This window comes from Salmo salar, chromosome ssa04, assembly GCF_905237065.1.
Source record: "Salmo salar chromosome ssa04, Ssal_v3.1, whole genome shotgun sequence".
NCBI lineage: Eukaryota > Metazoa > Chordata > Actinopteri > Salmoniformes > Salmonidae > Salmo > Salmo salar.
Window position 1 is genome coordinate 56,247,741 of NC_059445.1, and position 19,091 is coordinate 56,266,831.

General features: G+C 42.9%; 1 protein-coding gene across 3 annotated transcripts in view; it reads right to left on the minus strand.

Moving 5' to 3' along the window:
* Nucleotides 1-8,175: 8,175 nt before the first annotated feature.
* Nucleotides 8,176-19,091, minus strand: part of LOC106603519 (vacuole membrane protein 1) — a 110,853-nt gene continuing 99,937 nt past the window's right edge. For all 3 annotated transcript variants that reach the window (XM_014197320.2, XM_014197321.2, XM_045717121.1), the window contains exons 11-12: nt 12,376-12,478; nt 8,176-11,083 (exon numbers count right to left, since the gene is read on the minus strand). In XM_014197320.2, the coding sequence (XP_014052795.1) occupies nt 10,940-11,083; nt 12,376-12,478 (247 nt within the window). In that variant the 3' untranslated portion in view covers nt 8,176-10,939. The remainder of the gene's footprint in view (nt 11,084-12,375; nt 12,479-19,091) is intronic.

Sequence of the window (19,091 nt, forward strand, 5' to 3'; positions counted from 1 at the left end):
ATGAATCGTGCATGCGGGAAGCCGCCGCTGGCTGATCCCGCCCTGGCTTACATTCAGGGCGGGATGTAAATGTAAAAAATAAAACAAATTAAAAAATAATAAATAAAATATAAAATAAAAAAACTAAGTAACTAAGTGTCTCTTTGATAGAGGAGGAGTGTTGGAATTGTGACATAAAAAAAAACAAGAATCGACAGAAGAAAGTTCATTTGTAGTTGTAAACATATTTAGGGTGTGTTTTACTCACTTTTTCTCTCACCTACAGCATCTATCACAATTACATGCACATGGCCAATTATGCAAATTAGGCGATGACGTCATTTAGCGACATTTAGGACAGCCAATAGCTACTTTCCTTACTGAGGAGTTGGCAACACTGCACTACTCCCTCCTTTCAAAGAGCGCGTCCTCGCTAGCTTGCGACTCAAAGTCTTATGGGAACGCGCTCACCGGCCAAGCACACGCACTGTCGTGGCTGCAAGGTCCGATCACTTCTGACACCAATGTAATGCGTGGAAACAAGGTCCAATCACTTCTGACACCAATGTAATGAAGGGAACAGGCCTCGATCCCTCGACCTTCTAGCCCGAAGTCCAGCGCGCTATCAACTGTGCCGCAAAAGCATGCTCCAGCGGCAGAGTCGATATCCACGCTTATAAACCCAGGGTCGTTACACTACTATTTCCTTCCACAAGGTATAGTCCTGACACAAATCTAGGGTTGCTACCCAATCCGGCTGGTCGTTCTTTCTATCAGTTCAGTTGCCAGAGATGTGACCCAGTTGTTCAGTCTTTTTGTTTTGTATATATGGACGTGACCCAGTCATTCGTTCTGAATGTTCCATCCCTTGCTTGCTAGCTAGCCAACTACGGCTAATTTACAGTCATGTCAAAAAGTGCATCCAGAATAACAGCAAAGTAGCTGCATTTGTTTACATTTTAGTCATTTAGCAGACGCGCTTATCCAGAGCGACTTACAGTAGTGAATGCATACATTTCATTTCATGCATTTTTTTATTTTCATTTTATTATTTTTTTGTACTGGCCCCCCGTGGGAATCGAACCCACAACCCTGGCGTTGCAAACACCATGCTCTACCAACTGAGCCACAGGTTTAAGCTGTTATCTAGTGATATTTATTTGGATACATCCATAACAATGAGCTAATGAGGCCCGATTTCAGCTGGCATAGAACATGTGCTCACTCGTCAGGACACTTTTGTTCAGAGGAGCTAGTAAACAACACAGCTAACACAATCATTTTAAACTGAAGCTGGAAAGACTGCAAACTAGCTGCACTTCGTTTCGTTTTTACCTTTTTACTCCCGACACATTCATTACTATTGGACAGCTGGAGATCGAATTTTGAACATTTAAACAATGTTGCAAATGTCGGCAAGACAGATAGCAAGGTCTATACAAATATCTGCTGTTGAAAACTAAATGTTAGTCTAAAAGAAATGTGAGATAATGTCAGGATGCTTTTTATAGTGGAGATCAAGTTTATAAATTGCCTGGCTGGGCTGATGAGACAGTGGATTGCGCAGTCAGATGGAACAGAGTAAGTAGGCATTTTAATGTCATAGATTTAGCAGGTGGTAACTTGTGGAATAGACACCTGCTGGAATGCGGTTTTAACCAACCAGCATTCAGGATTAGACCCCATCGTTTTATAATATGCAAATACATGCTAGAACGCTCCAATAGGATCTCGCTAACTGTTGCTTGGCTCTGCCCACCTTGCTTGTTCTGCCCACTATGCTTCATTTGCTCCCATTGAAAACAACACAGATGAACTAACTTGGGTTAGTTATAAATATCTTTGGTAGAACAATAGAACAATGATACAAATCTTTGGTATTATCACAGAGTTTGTAAACCTACCATACAATCGTTGGTATTATTATAGTAGCTTAATGTCCATTATGCCCCATATTTGTGAATTTTCTTTTTAAGGAGATATCGCCATTTTGAACATCTTATATTTTACATTTTCTTACTTATCTTATCTAATCCTTCATCAGGCACAAAGGGATGTGTGTGGTATGGCTCAGCAGTTAGCCATGATTGTGATACTGTAGTCAGTCAGTCACAGGCATGAATGGACTGGCATCTTCCTTCAAACAACAAGTGTGATTGCACTGTGGCAAAATGTTCACAGCCTTTTTCTGTATTATCACTTGAGGGATTCTGATCATATTGTGTTTTGTAATCACCCTAAACTGTAACCAGAATAAGTGTTTGTGTGCGGTTTCCCTTTATCAGCAAAAGATGGCAGTGAGAACAAAGGAATCCTTCTTTGGACCTCTTGAGTATTGCAGTGACCTTAAAGTGTCAACAGGGGGCGCCCATATGGTGTTACCAAAGATTTATATAGCTAAACCCTATTCGGTAGTGTTACAGTTTGCCTCTTAGCCTGATTCAGGTGCAACTTGTCTTCCTGTTGTAGAATAACCCACATAAATGTACACAGTCACCTTGGGTTGAGGAGGTGTGAAATATATTATGATTAGATGTTGCACATATAGCATCACCTTCATGCCTGTGATGATGACCGACATACCTGGGAGTATTTGTTCACAACACACACACACACACACACACACACACACACACACACACACACACACACACACACACACACACACACTCAGCCAGAGGGGAAGAGGACTTGCTTGAGTTCTTTAGATGGTTGACTTTGTCTATGGGACTTAGTGCTCCCAGATTAAGGGGCTGTGTGTGTGTGTGTGTGTGTGTGTGTGTGTGTGTGTGTGTGTGTGTGTGTGTGTGTGTGTGTGTGTGTGTGTGTGTGTGTGTGTGTGTGTGTGTGTGTGTGTGTGTGTGTATGCATGCATGTATAGTGGGTACACCCTGCAGTTACAACATTCTCTGCCTTGGCATGCACATTAGGATGTTAGGATGTTTGATTCATTAGTGGTCTGTTCCAGTGAGTAACGGTCTGAGACATGACTGAGTGATGTGCATCCTTTGGCCAGGTTGTTGGTGAGGGGAAGTGAGAATAAAAATAATAAAACGGATTAGTGGAAGAGAGGAAATGAGAGAGAAAGAGGCAGACAAACGTGTTCAAATCAATAGACAATATTGGTTGTATTTCATGGCCATAGAGAGACTGTGGGTTTATATGCTGTAGAGATTACTGTAGATCACAGGAGGTTGGTGGCACCTTAATTGTAGAGGGCAGGCTCGTGGTAATGGCTGGAGCAGAATAAATGGTATCAACCCATGTGTTTGATGCCATTCCATTAGCTCCTTTCCAGCCATTATTAAGAGTCGTCCTCCCCTCAGCAGAGTTGTCCTCCCCTCAGCAGAGTCGTCCTCCCCTCAGCAGAGTCGTCCTCCCCTCAGTAGCCTCCACTGCTGTAGATGACCATGCCAGATAGAAAAAAGCTTTGTCTGTCAGTAACAAATGGCACCCTTCTATTGGCTCCATTCTCTCTAGATTTAAACGGGGGCTTTCTGGTGTTGATACGTGTTGAAAGACAGAGAAAACATTTATTTAACAGTTATTGCGAAAGGGAATTTCCAAAATGGCTTCAAAAAGATGGAGGTGGAACAAGTTGCACATTAATTTACATGGTTATGCTATCGGGTTCTTCCCTAAAAGAATCATCACAAAATCATGATGGTGCTCTTTCTAAAGGATATGCACCACAAGGATTCAAGGGTGCTCTTTTGTTATGTATTAGTCAGTGACAAAACAACCACCAAAAATGTCATGATTACAGTTATGCAAATTATGAATTGGAGTGAATATAATCTGGTGAGATTTGTACAGCGGAACAGAGCAGAACAGGTTGTGCCAGCCTGGTGATTACCAGGGTGTGTCTGTTCTCCTCTGTATTCACAGTTCACACACGCACGCGTACACGCACAACACACACACACACTCTGTATCCTGCTAGCATTGCCACCTGGCTGGCATTGCCAGTTAGGTTAAGGGTGAAGCACTCTGCCATATTGGCAATGGTGTGGTGCAGAGGAGCCGGAATCTACCACTTTTGGTCTACAATTACCATCAGTAACACCAAGTTTACCGGCTTTAAAACCTCTCAATAAGCTGTTTCAGTCACGCAGCTGCAGTCATTCCGAAACAGCATATCGATTAACATGAATGTCACTATGACTACACACTCAGATTTACTGAGTTATAACAACATGCCGAAGCAGTTGATTAATTAGATTGCTGTAGGCTATAACATCACAATAAAGGAAAATATTTATGCCATAGCTGTGAAATGAATTTTTAGTTTCATTTGTTCAGAAGTGGTTATTGTGTGAGCCTGTGTGCATGTGTGATTTTAGTAGAAAGACCCTGTAACGGCACAATAGACCGTTTGGAAGTGCCCACTGGGCAAAAACTGGTTAAATCAACATTGTTTCAAACTCATTTAAACCAAAAAATGTAATGTGAGGAGTGAGGACGTTAAATAAATGTGGAAAACTGATTGGATTTGCAAAAAGCCAAAAACATTTTGTATTTTTTTCACCTAACGTTTAACCTAAATCGAATGACAGGGTGAAATGTTTGGTTGATTTTAAGGTGAATTCACGTTAGTTGACAACTCAACTAAATGTAAATCAAAACAAGATGTTGAACTGATGTTTATGCCCAGTGGGTGGCGTGTGTGTTTTCAGAGGAACCCAATAACTTTACTATGGTTCGTTTGGAACAGGTGAGGGGTTGAGGGGTTTCTTACTCAGAAATGAAACCATATGCATATTCAGAAGACAAACATAGATTGGTGACTTGCATTAATGCATGTGGTTTGTGCAGAATGGAGCAGTTGAAGATTTTCCTCTCTCACTTTTTCCCACAATTACATACAAATCACTGAAAATGACTTAGCAAATAAGCAACACTTGTTAATATTACTGCCTCATCATGCAAGTGGTTGCAAACTAACATTTAGATGGTCAACCCTGGTTCAATTTGCAGTCCAATGAGTGCCAACTAATTTCCCCAATCTGTGTTCTCAGCTTCCAAAACCCATATGACATCTGATTAACTAACACAGGAAGGGGGTACTGAGCATATGGGTAGACTACAGGGCAAACAAGACGTAAGAGAAGCACCCTCAGACTCAATCTGCCTCTTCCCCTAGTAGATATTCATCATTGTGCCTCATGGTCTAACTTTGACATGTGGTCCTATTTCGTCCTCATGCTTCCACTTCATGTGGCCCTCAGACGAACCATCAAACAGGCAAAGCGTCAATACAGGACTAATGTTGAATCCTACTAGACCGGCTCTGGCGCTCGTCGGATGTGGCAGGGCTTGCAAGCTATTACAGACTACAAAGGGAAACCCAGCCACGAGCTGCCCAGTGACGCCTACCAGATGAGCTAAATACCTTTTATGCTCTCTTCGAGGCAAGCAACACTGAGGCAAGCAACACTGAAACATGCATGAGAGTACCAGCTCTTCAGGACAACTGTGTGATCACGCTCTCCATAGCCGATGTGAGCAAGACCTTTAAACAGGTCAATATTCACAAGGCCGCGGGGCCAGACGGATTACCAGGACGCGTACTCAGAGCATTCGCGGACCAACTGGCAAGTGTCTTCAGTGACATTTTCAACCTCTCCCTGACCGACTCTGTATTAACTACATGTTTCAAGCAGACCACCATAGTCCCTGTGCCCAAGAAAGTGAAGGTAACCTGCCTAAATGACTACCGCCCTGTAGCACTTACCTCGGTAGCCATGAAGTGCTTTCAAAGGCTGGTAATGGCTCACATCAACACCATCATCCCGGAAACCCAAGACCCACTCCAATTCTCATATCTCCCCAACAGATCCACAGATGATGCAATCTCAATCACACTGCCATTTCCTACCTGGACAAAAGGAACACCTATGTGAGAATGCTGTTCATTGACTACAGCTCCGCGTTCAACACCATAATGCCCACAAAGCTCATCACTAAGCTAAGGACCCTGGGACTAAACACCTCCCTCTGCAACTGGATCCTGGACTTCCTGACGGGCTGCCCCCAGGTGGTAAGGGTAGGCAAGAACACATCTGCCACGCTGATCCTCAACACGGGGGCCCCTCAGAGGTGCGTGCTTAGTCCCCTCCTGTACTCTCTGTTCACCCACGACTGCGTGGCCAAGCACGACTCAAACACCATCATTAAGTTTGCTGACGACACAACGATGAGACAGCCTATAGGGAGGAGGTCAGAGACCTGGCAGTGTGGTGCCATGACAACAACCTCTCCCTCAAAGTGAGCAAGACAAAGGAGCTGATCGTGGACTACAGGAAATGGAGGGCCGAAAACGTCCCCATTCACGTCACCAACTAACTATCATGGTCCAAACACACCAACACAGTCGTGAAGAGGGCACGACAACACCTTTCCCCCTCAGGAGACTGAAAAGATTTGGCATGGGTCCCCAGATCCTCAGAAAGTTCTACAGCTGCACCATCGAGAGCATCCTGACCGGTTGCATCACCGCCTGGTATGGCAACTGCTTGGCATTCGACCGTAAGGCGCTACACAGGGTAGTGCGTACGGCCTAGTACATCACTGGGGCCAAGCTTCCTGCCATCCAGGACCTATATACTAGGCGGTGTCAGAGGAATGCCCAAAAAATTGTCAAAGACTCCAGTCACCCAAGTCATAGAAGGTTCTCTCTGCTACCACACGGCAAGCGGTACCGGAGCACCAAGTCTAGGTCCAAAAGGCTCTCGCTAGCGGCAACCGTGTGCTAAGAGGTTAACATCTTCTACCCCCAAGCCATAAGACTGCTGAACAATTAATCAAATGGCCACCCGGACTTTTTACATTGAAACCCCCCCCCCCCCCACCCCTTTGTTTTTACACTACTGCTACTCGCTGTTTATTATCTATGCATAGTCACTTTACCCCTACCGACATCTACAAATGACCTCGACTAACCTGTACCCCTGCACATTGACTCGGTACCGGTACCCCGGTATATAGCCTCGTTATTGTTATTTTATTGTGTTACTTTTTCTTACATTTGTTACTTTAGTTTATTTAGTAAATATTTCTTAAACTGCATTGTTGGATAAGGGCTTGTAAGTAAGCATTTCACGGTAAGGTCTACACCTGTTTTATTCGGCGCATGTGACAAATAACATATATATAATAACTAATAATAATTTAATAATAATAATAATTTGTACGTTAGTGTAGCTAGCTAGCTAATATAATAACTAATCCAGGCACTTGTCATCTCCCGTCTGGATTACTGCAACTCGCTGTTGGCTGGGCTCCCTGCCTGTGCCATTAAACCCCTACAACTCATCCAGAACGCCGCAGCCCGTCTGGTGTTCAACCTTCCCAAGTTCTCTCACGTCACCCCGCTCCTCCGCTCTCTCCACTGGCTTCCAGTTGAAGCTCGCATCCGCTACAAGACCATGGTGATTGCCTACGGAGCTGTGAAGGGAACGGCACCTCCATACCTTCAGGCTCTGATCAGTCCCTACACCCAAACAAGGGCACTGCGTTCATCCACCACTGGCCTGCTGGCCCCCCTACCTCTGAGGAAGCACAGTTCCCGCTCAGCCCAGTCAAAACTGTTCGCTGCTCTGGCACCCCAATGGTGGAACAATCTCCCTCACGACGCCAGGACAGCGGAGTCAATCACCACCTTCCGGAGACACCTGAAACCCCACCTCTTTAAGGAATACCTAGGATAGGATAAAGTAATCCTTCTAACCCCCCCCCCTTAAAAGATTTAGATGCACTATTGTAAAGTGGTTGTTCCACTGGATATCATAAGGTGAATGCACCATTTTGTAAGTCGCTCTGGATAAGAGCGTCTGCTAAATGACTTAAATGTAGATGTAAATGTAAATAAAAATGTTTTTGATTTGGAATAGTCATTTTTCATTAACCATAATCAATCACATTTGTTACTGTAACCTCACAGCGCTGACATGATTTGCAATCTGAAAGTGATATGATGTAAATGTTTAAGGAAAAGAGCCGGTCTGTAACGTGATAACCATTGAATCTGAAACAGAAGTAGATGAAATGTGAGAGAGAAGTCAATATACTCCCTGTCCCTCCCCAAGGCTGATATGTGAGTGTCTCTGAGGAACTCTAGGGCCAGTACTAATGGGTTGTGTGGCCACAGTCACGGCATATCACATGATTAAAACATACTGAACAAAACCCAGTGACTTTATTTCAGTCCACTTTATTTAAAGAGAAAACAGATAAAACAGGACATGCATACATACATCGAAAATAATTCCAAAGTACAGACACCCACCATTACAGACATTTACACATAGAAACGTAAACACACAGAGAAAGACACACACACGCAAAAATGGGGCTCCCTTATGGAACAGGATGTTCTAAAACTGCCAAGGAAAACATAAGTCATTTCTCAAAAGGCAAGTCATCTTGGCTCAGCAAATTTATGACCACAGAAAGAACATGTACTGGTCAAGCCATGATTTCAGCTTTTTCTTAATACAAACCCTGAAGCAAAAACAAGAAAATAGCTGTACTAATAAAATGCAACGTTAGACAAAAAAAATCAGCTATTGAGCAATAGTGGAAAATGGAAAGAAGTGTGTGAGAGAAAAGAGAAGTGTAAAGTGGAAGGAGGAACTATCTGAGGTGAGGACTGTGTGTAGCATAGCAAATACTGGCTGGCTGTCACAATGGAGTGTTGCAATAAGGTGTGTGCTTTCCTGATTCTCTGGAAATTCAAGGGGATTGAGACAAACTCCAGAAACACACACAAGCCCTTTTAACAGATAGGCAATGATACATGCACACATACACACACCGATTGGACAAATTAACGGCAATACATTTTCATTTACAAACAGATATACATATATAACCACTTTAAAAGAAGTCAACAAAGAACACATCAATAAAAGAGCGAATAAACCAAACTTATGTCTAAAATATTTTACAACAAAGGAACAATAACATCAGACCACACAGCTCAAAATGGGAACCGATGCTTCAACAATGACAACAACCACAGACGGACAAAGAGAAAACAGGATGCTGGTCAGATGAAAGAGCCCGAAATGTCAGACAGCCTACAGACTGTTGTCGCCTTGCAATGTAACAGCCAACACCAGTCTGATAAGCTATCTGACAGGCCGAGAGAGTGACGGACATGCCTGAGACACAAACACACACGTAACATGAGGAAAGAGGAAGGAAAAAAATCCTTCCATTACTTACCCTGAGAGAGAGAGGCTGTATTTGAATGGGGTGATTAGCAGAGCTGCAGCAGACTGGAGGGAGGCTGAGGCTCTGTGCGTTCAACAGTGCCTCTCTGTTTTGAATCTACTCGACTGATTCGTCTCCTGGCTCCGTCATTGGGGCAGTGCAGCGAGTTCATAGGAGGGTTCACTGGAGGTAACGCCACAGACCCTTTTCACTGCGCTCGCTCTCTTTTTCTCTCCGCTCGCTCCCCCCCTTTCCTGCCTGTCTGCCCGGAGCTCCCAAACCAACATACCAGGGCAACAGTACAAAAAAAATACAAAAATAATTCACAAGCAATTACGAAAAATAGGAATCTTGGATCACAAGCCAGCTGACGTTATCCAACAAGCATAAGACAGAAAAAAAAGTTACATATTGATGACATAACATCATTTTAAGTGCTGCCCTTCCTCCCAGAGGAATTGTGAACATGAGCTTTACATGGGAGTTGAGAGAGTGCAGAGGAGTCTACTGCATTAACACACACACTGTCTGAAACTCCCTCCACAGCCAGGCACTGAAGACAAAGGAATCACTTACCACAAGCTTCAAACCAGGCACAACCCCTAAAAGATCATATAAAGTAAACAGATACCACCAAACACAGCTTGTGATCCGAATGAAAGGCTCTATAAGGAAGAGAGTTACAGAAGTGGCACAAACACAGATCTGATTCAATCCATCAGTGTATCTGGTTGGTTGAGCAGCCCCAGGTCTGACTCTTATTGGAAGTAGAAAATAACTCCAGACAAAGGGACCAGCAGAATGATTCATGGACAATTTATGAAGTCTGATCCAAAGGTGCTCACTCTGTGGAACTTTACAGTATAGAAATGACATCAATAGTAGTATAGGTACAGATAAAAATCAAGTGATTTAACTCCCTGTTTTGATTTATTCAGAACTATCTACAGCAGATTTGTAGAAGTGAAGTTATGAAAATCATATATTATCATAGCTATATTTACAAGATGTGCAGTCCATGTACATTCGTTGTCTATCCCATTTCAGTTGAAAAAAACCCACAAAAACCCCCCACAAATCCTAATAAATTAACTGGGAAAAAACAGACTAGGCCTTACACAACTTAAATAATATATAACATCAGTCCCTGCATTACAGTGCACTCACCAAATCATTTAAGTAAAACAAAACCGATCCAAGCCAAACATAATCATTTAAATAAACAGGCTCTATGATAAGACTATCAGTTCTAGTCGTGGAAGCTGGACCAAAGAGTACGTAAGGCCTCGCAGAGGAGAATCAGTGCCAGTAGCTGCTGACCCACCCACACACAGTCACTGTAGAGCTGCTCAATGAAATGGATGTCCTATCCATACAACACCACACCACATGGCCAAGCACCTACCTTATAGTGAACAACCACTGAGGAAGCAAAAAACTATGGGCCCTCATCTCTATCAAAAAATCCTGGTAAGCAAATAAATTAAGTCCAAGTTCCATGTAAACGGATAACCTTCAGTATCACTACAGAAACAAAGAAAACGGTTACTTCATACGGATGGATATCCATCGATCGATAACATGAACGCCCATACTTCGGATTATGGCGGTTTGTGTCTCATTGGAGATTATTGGAGACAGAGAAAAAAGAGGAGGATACAGCAAGTTTGTGCTGAGGGTTTTTTGACCGAGAGCCCAGAATGTGTGCTAGGCTATCTGCTCTTCTCGCTTCTCAGTGTTGCCTTCACTTGGTTTTCCCCTCAGAGTACTTCTGCTGCTGCTGGCGCTTGGCATAGCTCTGGGCCATGGAGTTGACGATGGAGCAGACAAAGAAACAAACCATGACCACGATCACCTTCTCAAAGCCCCACGACAGCCAGTTTTCCTCCTGCAAGAAACGGAACAGAAACAGAAGGGCAAGAGCCTGGTCACTATGGAGTCAGCCTTCCCCACGTAGTCCCTAGCATCTACAGTCTCTGATGCTAAACTGAGTGGGATGAGATCTGCTCCCACATCCATCCATGTGCAGGACAGAGAGAGATCAGTGGTAGTAAAAAGCAAACCCGCCAAACCTCCTCCCTTGCCCCCGGTGACCCCAACTGGCAGCCTCCGTTTCCCCAAAGTTAAATTGCCTCGCTTTTCTCCTGTAACTGCAGGAGGTTCAAGTTACAAGAAAAATGGAACATTGTTCTAGAAACAGCCTTAATCTCTCGTTGTGCAACTCAAAGTCTCTCCTTTCCTTTTCTCTCTCTCTCTCACTAGCTCGCACATCGGATGAGGGGGAAAAAAAGAAAAATGTCTTCAATGAATCATTTCGAGAGAGAGGGAGTGGGAGAGAGAAAGAGAGAGAGAGGGAGAAGGAGCGGGAGAGGGATACAGAGCGAGAAAAAGGGAGGGAGAGACATTTTTTAAAAGCTTTCAAAGAGATACGGCTCCAGCTACAACTGGCTCTTTTTGTTCCAGACAGCTTTTTTTTAATGGATTGTCAATGGCAGGGCACGGGGGCCCCACCCGCCCCCCAGTCATCACTAGCAGTGGGTTCAGGTGGGGCACTCTGTGACAAGGAGGAGTGACTGAACACTCACACACTCCCATCCACTCAGACTAAGCATGACTCAGCACACCTACTGCTAACACTGTTAAGTGCTAATAGTGCTACACTGCTAATAGTGCTATAGCCAGACCCTACACTGGCCCCCTCTCCCTTAGCCCCAGCCCCCTCCTAGCCTCCCTTCAGCCTGCCCAGCCCACCATGCACCCAATGAACCCTCTCCCTGTCACTCTAAATGCTGCCCAGAGGCCCTGAGAGGTACAGTACTATTACATTGCTACTGCTGGACTACAGTATCATCTCCACTGTATATATTCATCCCGCTACTGTAATAGAAAGAGTCAGGGAGAGATGGGAGGATTACAAATCTGAGAAATTGAAATATTAAATAAAAGTGAAAAAGAGAGAAGAAAATGAGATTGAAAGGAAAGCGAATAATAAAAAAAGTAAATTACTGAAAGAGAGAGAGATAGAGAGAAGATAAAGAAAAGTGGAGGGAGTCTAAGAGAATGAGAGAAAGAAAGTGAGGGAAACATTCTTTAGAGAGAGGGCCTCTCCATGAGGGTGGTAGTGAATAGAGGAAGGCAGTAGAGTATAGTAGAGGATGGGCCCCTGGATGAGGTACTTACGGCTGAGGTCCCCTCTCCCGCGTGGTGGTGCATCTTGGCTCTCTGGGCCTGCAAGTACTCCCTAAAGGGCATCTGTAGAGAGGAGCCCAGCACTGGGACACCACTGCCACACAGCCAACAGATAGAGGAAAAAAAGAAGGGGAGGGAAGGAGGGGGGGGTGGGTGGGATGGAGGCAAGGAGAGAGACAGAGGGGAGGGAGGAGGGGAACACAGAACACGTCACATCATTGTTACTCACCACCAAGCCAAGGGCAGCAACAAAGGGAGACATGCTGTCCTGCCTTCCTGCTCCCTTCCGCTCGCCCTGCTTCCCTCTTCCACACAGACAGCGAGAGAGACTGTGCATTCAAACAGCTCATCCCCACAGACAGGAATTCAGAACAGACCAAAAAAAAATGTACCGTGAAAAAGTACAGGATGTACTGAGAGCTACATATCCTAACACTTCAGCTTGTTTTAGATCAAAAAGAGAGAGAATAAAAAGAAAAGGGAAAAAGTTGGCTTGTCCTCTAAGTCCACAGACACACACACACACACACACACACACACTCCGGCTCCGGCAACCGCACACACACTCTGGCACACATACACGCACACATCCGCAAACCCGTTCAACTCCCCTGCAGTGCTCCTCTCCTCTCTGCTGCAGCGAGCGGGGAGAAATGAATGACTTCTCAGAACTCTCACATTTATCACCAGCGGTTCCTGTAAGAACTGGTTTCAGCCAATTAATGAGGAAGTGAGTCGTGCCTGTGTCATCACTGGCTGAGAGAGGGGGAAGGCCCTGCCCTCTAGCAGCCATAGGATGAGGAGGCTGCTGTAAGACAGCCCATATTAGGAAAACCCTTTACAAGATTCAGCCACCAACTACAAGCACACTACCACCCCCCACCTCTCTCTCTCACACACACACACACACACACACACACACACACACACACACACACACACACACACACACACACACACACACACACACACACACACACACACACACACACACACACACACACACACACACACACACACACACACACACACACACACACAAAGAAGAAAGGAAGAGGAACAGACAGAGAGAGAGCGGCAGAGAGGGAGAGAGAGAGAGAGAGAGAGAGAGAGAGAGAGAGAGAGAGAGAGAGAAATGCTCTGGAACAGAGAATGGCCCATCCCTAGTCAGGAGTTAGTGATTAATCACTAAACAAATACATACTAAAGACCTTACACTCTTTAGTGGCACAACTTTGTCAATTATAACCCATTACCAACATTGTTAAAAGCATTCCAACTCCTGACTATAAAGGTGAAAATGATACATCTGTAACGGTGGTGTGGGGATGGCATGTTCCAAGACACAACTCAAAGTGCAAACCGTATGTTCACAAAGGCATACACTGTTTACTTTATAGGACCGATACATTTCTCTTACAAACTCTTTAATTTACGCACTCCCCCCCCCCACACACACACACACACATCATCCCTCTCATTGTGTGAGAAAACAAGAGTTGTCTCAGCCTGTTGTCACAGAAAGCATTTTAATTTGCATGAGTTTACAACAGTTAAGTTTATTTTAATCATTAACCAAACACAGAGTTACGGATATCCTTGTCATGAATGGACAGAATAAAAAGACTGTAAGTGACAAAGAAAATTCTAGAGATGGATCATGCTCACCTGACCCAATAGAGAATGCACAAAATAAGATCCAGAGGAAGATGAGTGGATTAAAGATTCATCCCCTCCACCATTCATCCTACACATTCTACAGCACTTTTCACACACATATAAACCAAACCGCTTCCTAAATGCCAAATAGTACAATAATTCTGGTAATAACTTAACTCTAAGACAAATAAATACATTCAAAATCAGATCAGATATTCAGTTTCTGACTGACAAACACAAACTGACAAGAACAAAGAGAGCAAGTCAGGGTTTGAGAAATGGCGGGCTCAATTCATGTCCTGTACGATGAGCAACACTGAGTCATGAGCCTGACACCAAAACTTAACAAGTTGACACAAACTCAAACCTAACAGTCACCAATATGCTTTAATACCTCAGGGCTGTATCTGTGTGTCTTTATGTACCTAACATTACCTGTTTTGAGCTTTTGGAACTATCACAAACTTTCTAGAACATTCTACAGACCAATGCTTTGTGAACCTTCTGGACTTGTGTTGGATTATATACCTGTAAGTATCTTTAAAACCATATATTGTGCTATATTTTTGTAAGAGGCACAGACAGTGATTGTAATGTATTTTTGTTCAAGGGGAATTGTAAATGTTACATTCAGACAATGTGAGTATGTGGAATCTGGAAAATATAGCATTTCTGAAGGTAAGCATTCAAATATCTGTGATAAAAAAAAATGAAAAATGTGATTGCTCATTATTGTAGTCGATTTACTCTCTGCTAGTTTTTAAATTAAATGTTTTCTCTTCCATTATTTTTGTAACCACACCCTGAGTTTGCTGGCTCTTTAATCATAAGAGGGAGAATGTGGCAGTAGCCGTATTTCAGTAAAAGGCTAATAAAATAGTGCTATTCAGTAAACAATACATTCCTGGTATTTGCTTAACAGCTACTGAACAAACCTTGTAACCACCATGTTTGTTGAAATCATGTGGTTTACAATACTATAACATAAAGATATTTACTATAGAGCAACAGTGTGGGTGTTATAGGGTGGGTGGGTGGAGAATAATTATAATTCAATGCAAACAAGAAAAACCTAGAAAACCAAATTGACACTTTTAGAATTAGCCTAACAATCAAATAGAAAAAAGGATTTCCCTATTAAAGAGGAATATTATCTAGTTCTTGTAATCAGTCACAATTGATCCATATAGATTCTAGCTAAAATAACGCCACTCGATTTCAAAATAAAATGTCTCTCTAAATGAACAACAAGCAGACATAAGTATCAGCAACGGAACAAAAACATATCACACATTTAAATGATAGATTTGAATCACGTCATGCATTTACTCTATAATCCTAAATCTATTAAAAGCATGAATCTAATACAAATAACTAAGGAAATTAACCTAAGCAAAGTATAAAATCAACCACAAATTCTACAATCAATAGTAGTCTATTTCTTGACTGCCTTCTACCTTCAGAAACTCTAAAGCCAATGGTCAAAAACATGATTTTGGTACTTCAGGACTCCATCTTTGTGATTTTGTGATACAGTATCTGGAACTTTTGCAAAATAATATTTTTCTGAACATTTTGTTTCTATAAAATCCCTATAAAATATATTTTTACACACCAGTGTATGAAATATTCAGCAATTTCTAAAATCAGTTTGTTTTTGCATGTTGGTGAAGAGATGCTACTGATTTAACTATTGTGGAACAAATGCTACATTTAATTCTAAATGTCATTTTTCACATTGAATGAGATAATTCTATTTTCAATAAACCATAACAAGGGAGTCCAAATTGCAGTAATATTATGCAATCCAACGGGAGAGAAAACATTGCAATGTTTCCGACGGGAGACAAAAAGATTCAAATGTGGAGTAAAAAAATTTTGATAATTTTAACTATTAATGAATTAAGAAAACTCAAACATGCACTAGATCAGATGGGTCTTCATTCAGTGACTCACAATATACCAGAGCCTACATAAATACATCTGACAAAAATATTAAAACTGAAGCTACATATAAAGTCCTACAATAATCTACAAATGCATAATAAAGCCCAATTATATGCGATAAAAGTTATCAAAAGCCTTCAGAGCTAAGATAAATAAATCAATGTTGTTTTGGTTAGATTTAAGGTTAGATTTAATCAATATGCAACATTGAGGACAAATATATGGCGTCATTGACCAGAAGAGGTGGTATGTTTGGACTACAGAGCCCACGCTAAAAAAAACTATCTGGACATAACGTGGGAGCAGCAGCTATTTGATGATGCCAGGTACATTTACATTTACATTTTAGTCATTTAGCAGACGCTCTTATCCAGAGCGACTTACAGTAGTGAATGCATACATTTCATACATTTTATTTTCTGTGCTGGCCCCCCGTGGGAAACGAACCCACAACCCTGGTGTTGCAAACACCATGCTCTACCAACTGAGCTACAGGGAAGGCTACAGGTAGGACACAGGGGGTGACTTTAACACTTGCAATGCATCACTGACCTAACAGATCACTTTTGCAGCAAACTATCAGTGGACACTTACTTTTTACATTGATATACTAGATCAGCTGCTGTGCCACATTTGGGTGTACTAACTCTCTTGTTAACTTTATGAAGCCTGTACTGATCCATTTAAATGAAGTGATGCATAGATTCATGCAGGGACGACCTTATCAAGCAGATGATGAGTCTTATTTCTCCTCACCCTGTGAGCTCACGTCTCAGGTCAGTGGTGGGAACTGAGGACTGACAGATCTATGGGAGGTATAGGTATCATCACACACACTGACACACACACTGACACACACACACTGAAACATACAACAACTGAAGCAAACATGCATGCACACACAGTGACAGACATATACACACACACACACTCCATACGCTGACGGTCAAATGGTCAAATTGACAGTGTTCTGTCTAATGATGACGGAGACGAGAGGCTGTGACTGAAGCCCTGCCAGCATGATTGACTGGGGAGACCTGTGGACATCCACATGCTGACAGGTAAGAGATAGGGCCTAGGCCATACTTAGAAGAATGGAAATTACTAGTACCTAATGCATCATGATATGTAAGAAACGAGCAGTGCCAAATCAGATAACCATGGTTTCATTTCGCCCCTGTCTGGCCCTTGAAGGTCTATTTGCCTACCCACTCATGGCCAAGTCACATCAAGGAGGAAAAATCTACTTATTGATAAATAACCAGGGAGGTGTAGAATGTTCAGGTGCTGAGCCATGTTCTTAACATCTCATAAGGAGACTTGCTTCCTTAACGAAACCACCACCAATACATCCTCCTCCTACATAGAGGACAAAACATTAAAGAGTTCATTTGTGACCGTCAACAACGGGCCATTTTTTTATGAGCTATTTCCTTCTGTCGCGTATATTATATTCCCATTTCTTTTGGTCCGTTCATTTCCTTGAGACCAAATTCTACAGAACATGATTCAGAGGTAACCTATGACCCCTGGCCCCTTGTGAAGCTGCCTGACACACACACACACACACACACACACACACACACACACACACACACACACACACACACACACACACACACACACACACACACACACACACACACACACACACACACACACACTTTCTCTTTCTCTCTCACATACACACACACACGACCACAAGCAGCCACAATATACACATGAAAACTAGTGGCACAATCATAAATACCCACACACACACACCCAGCCCAGGGGCAGGACATGACAGCAAAAGAGAACAATTCTCACATGACAGTGAGCACAGCTAGCTAACCCCTGGCCAGGTCCAACTGGTTACAACATCACAACAAAGAGCTTAGGCAACCGTTAGTGTTACTCAACACAACACCGTCAGGGCCCAAGTTCACATCAAACATAACACTTCTGCCAGTACAACCAGATACAGCCAGAAACTCAGGCTTGGTGTTAATGGCATTGTGTCTGTCTGATCTGAGACAATGAAACCTGGAAGTCTTTGTCACAACTATGAATATCTATGATTAAACCACTCATCTAAAAGGTTTCCATCTAATTTTACAATTATAATATTTCAATGTACAGTTTGTTCAAGATGTAACACAAACTGTAGAATTGTTGTTATCTGGTAATAATGGCATATATAATCAGGGCAGTGCTCCTACTTTTCTACTGCTCCTCTAGCCAAATTGTCCAAGATGTGTTTTACATAGGCCTTCATTTTCTACAAAAACACACACCTACACATTGTAGGCTAAGCCAGGGAGAACCAGAGATGAAAGGGAGTTAGTTAAGTATCTCTGCTACAACCACTACTAGACTAGATGAATCAGCTAGTTAGCTAGGCTATGCTGTCAGAACAAGCTATTCTTTACTGCAGTTGGCCACTTCACCTCTGTGCCTGACCATGAGATAACAAACGCTAACAACTCCAAAGTAACCTTCTACTGGCGGTATTCATTTCTCCGCTCGGCGCCGGTGGGTACTTCATGCAGCAACGCACCAGCGTGTCGCGGGGGACTTTCTTTCAAGATGATCTCCTTTGATAGACAATTCGTTGCATTTACAGTTACAAGAGAAAAAAGAGAGAAAACATTTGTAATTTGTTTTAAAAAACACCACCAATCAAAAGGGCAGGTGCTCCAGCACACCTAGGACTCTATATGTGCACATGCCTGCATGTAATAATGGCCCATGTAGGCAAGCAATAATCCCTGATAATGATTTGTGAAGAGTGTAGAAAAAGTTAGTTGAGTTACGGTGAAAAATACGGTGCAAAAAATGTATGTGTGACTCCATGTCTCACTGTGTCAGTCTGATCTGGTCCCGCTGAATCAGGCTCTTTCCCAATGACTTCATCACTAAGGCATGGAGCCCGCTCCTGGATGGAGATCCCCCTAGTACTACCCAGCCAGTGTGTTTATCACAACCCTGCCTGCTTCCCTCTCAACTATCTGTGGCAGACACACACACACACACACACACACACACACACACACACACACACACACACACACACACACACACACACACACAATCTCTTTCACAGACGTACTCTCAGACAA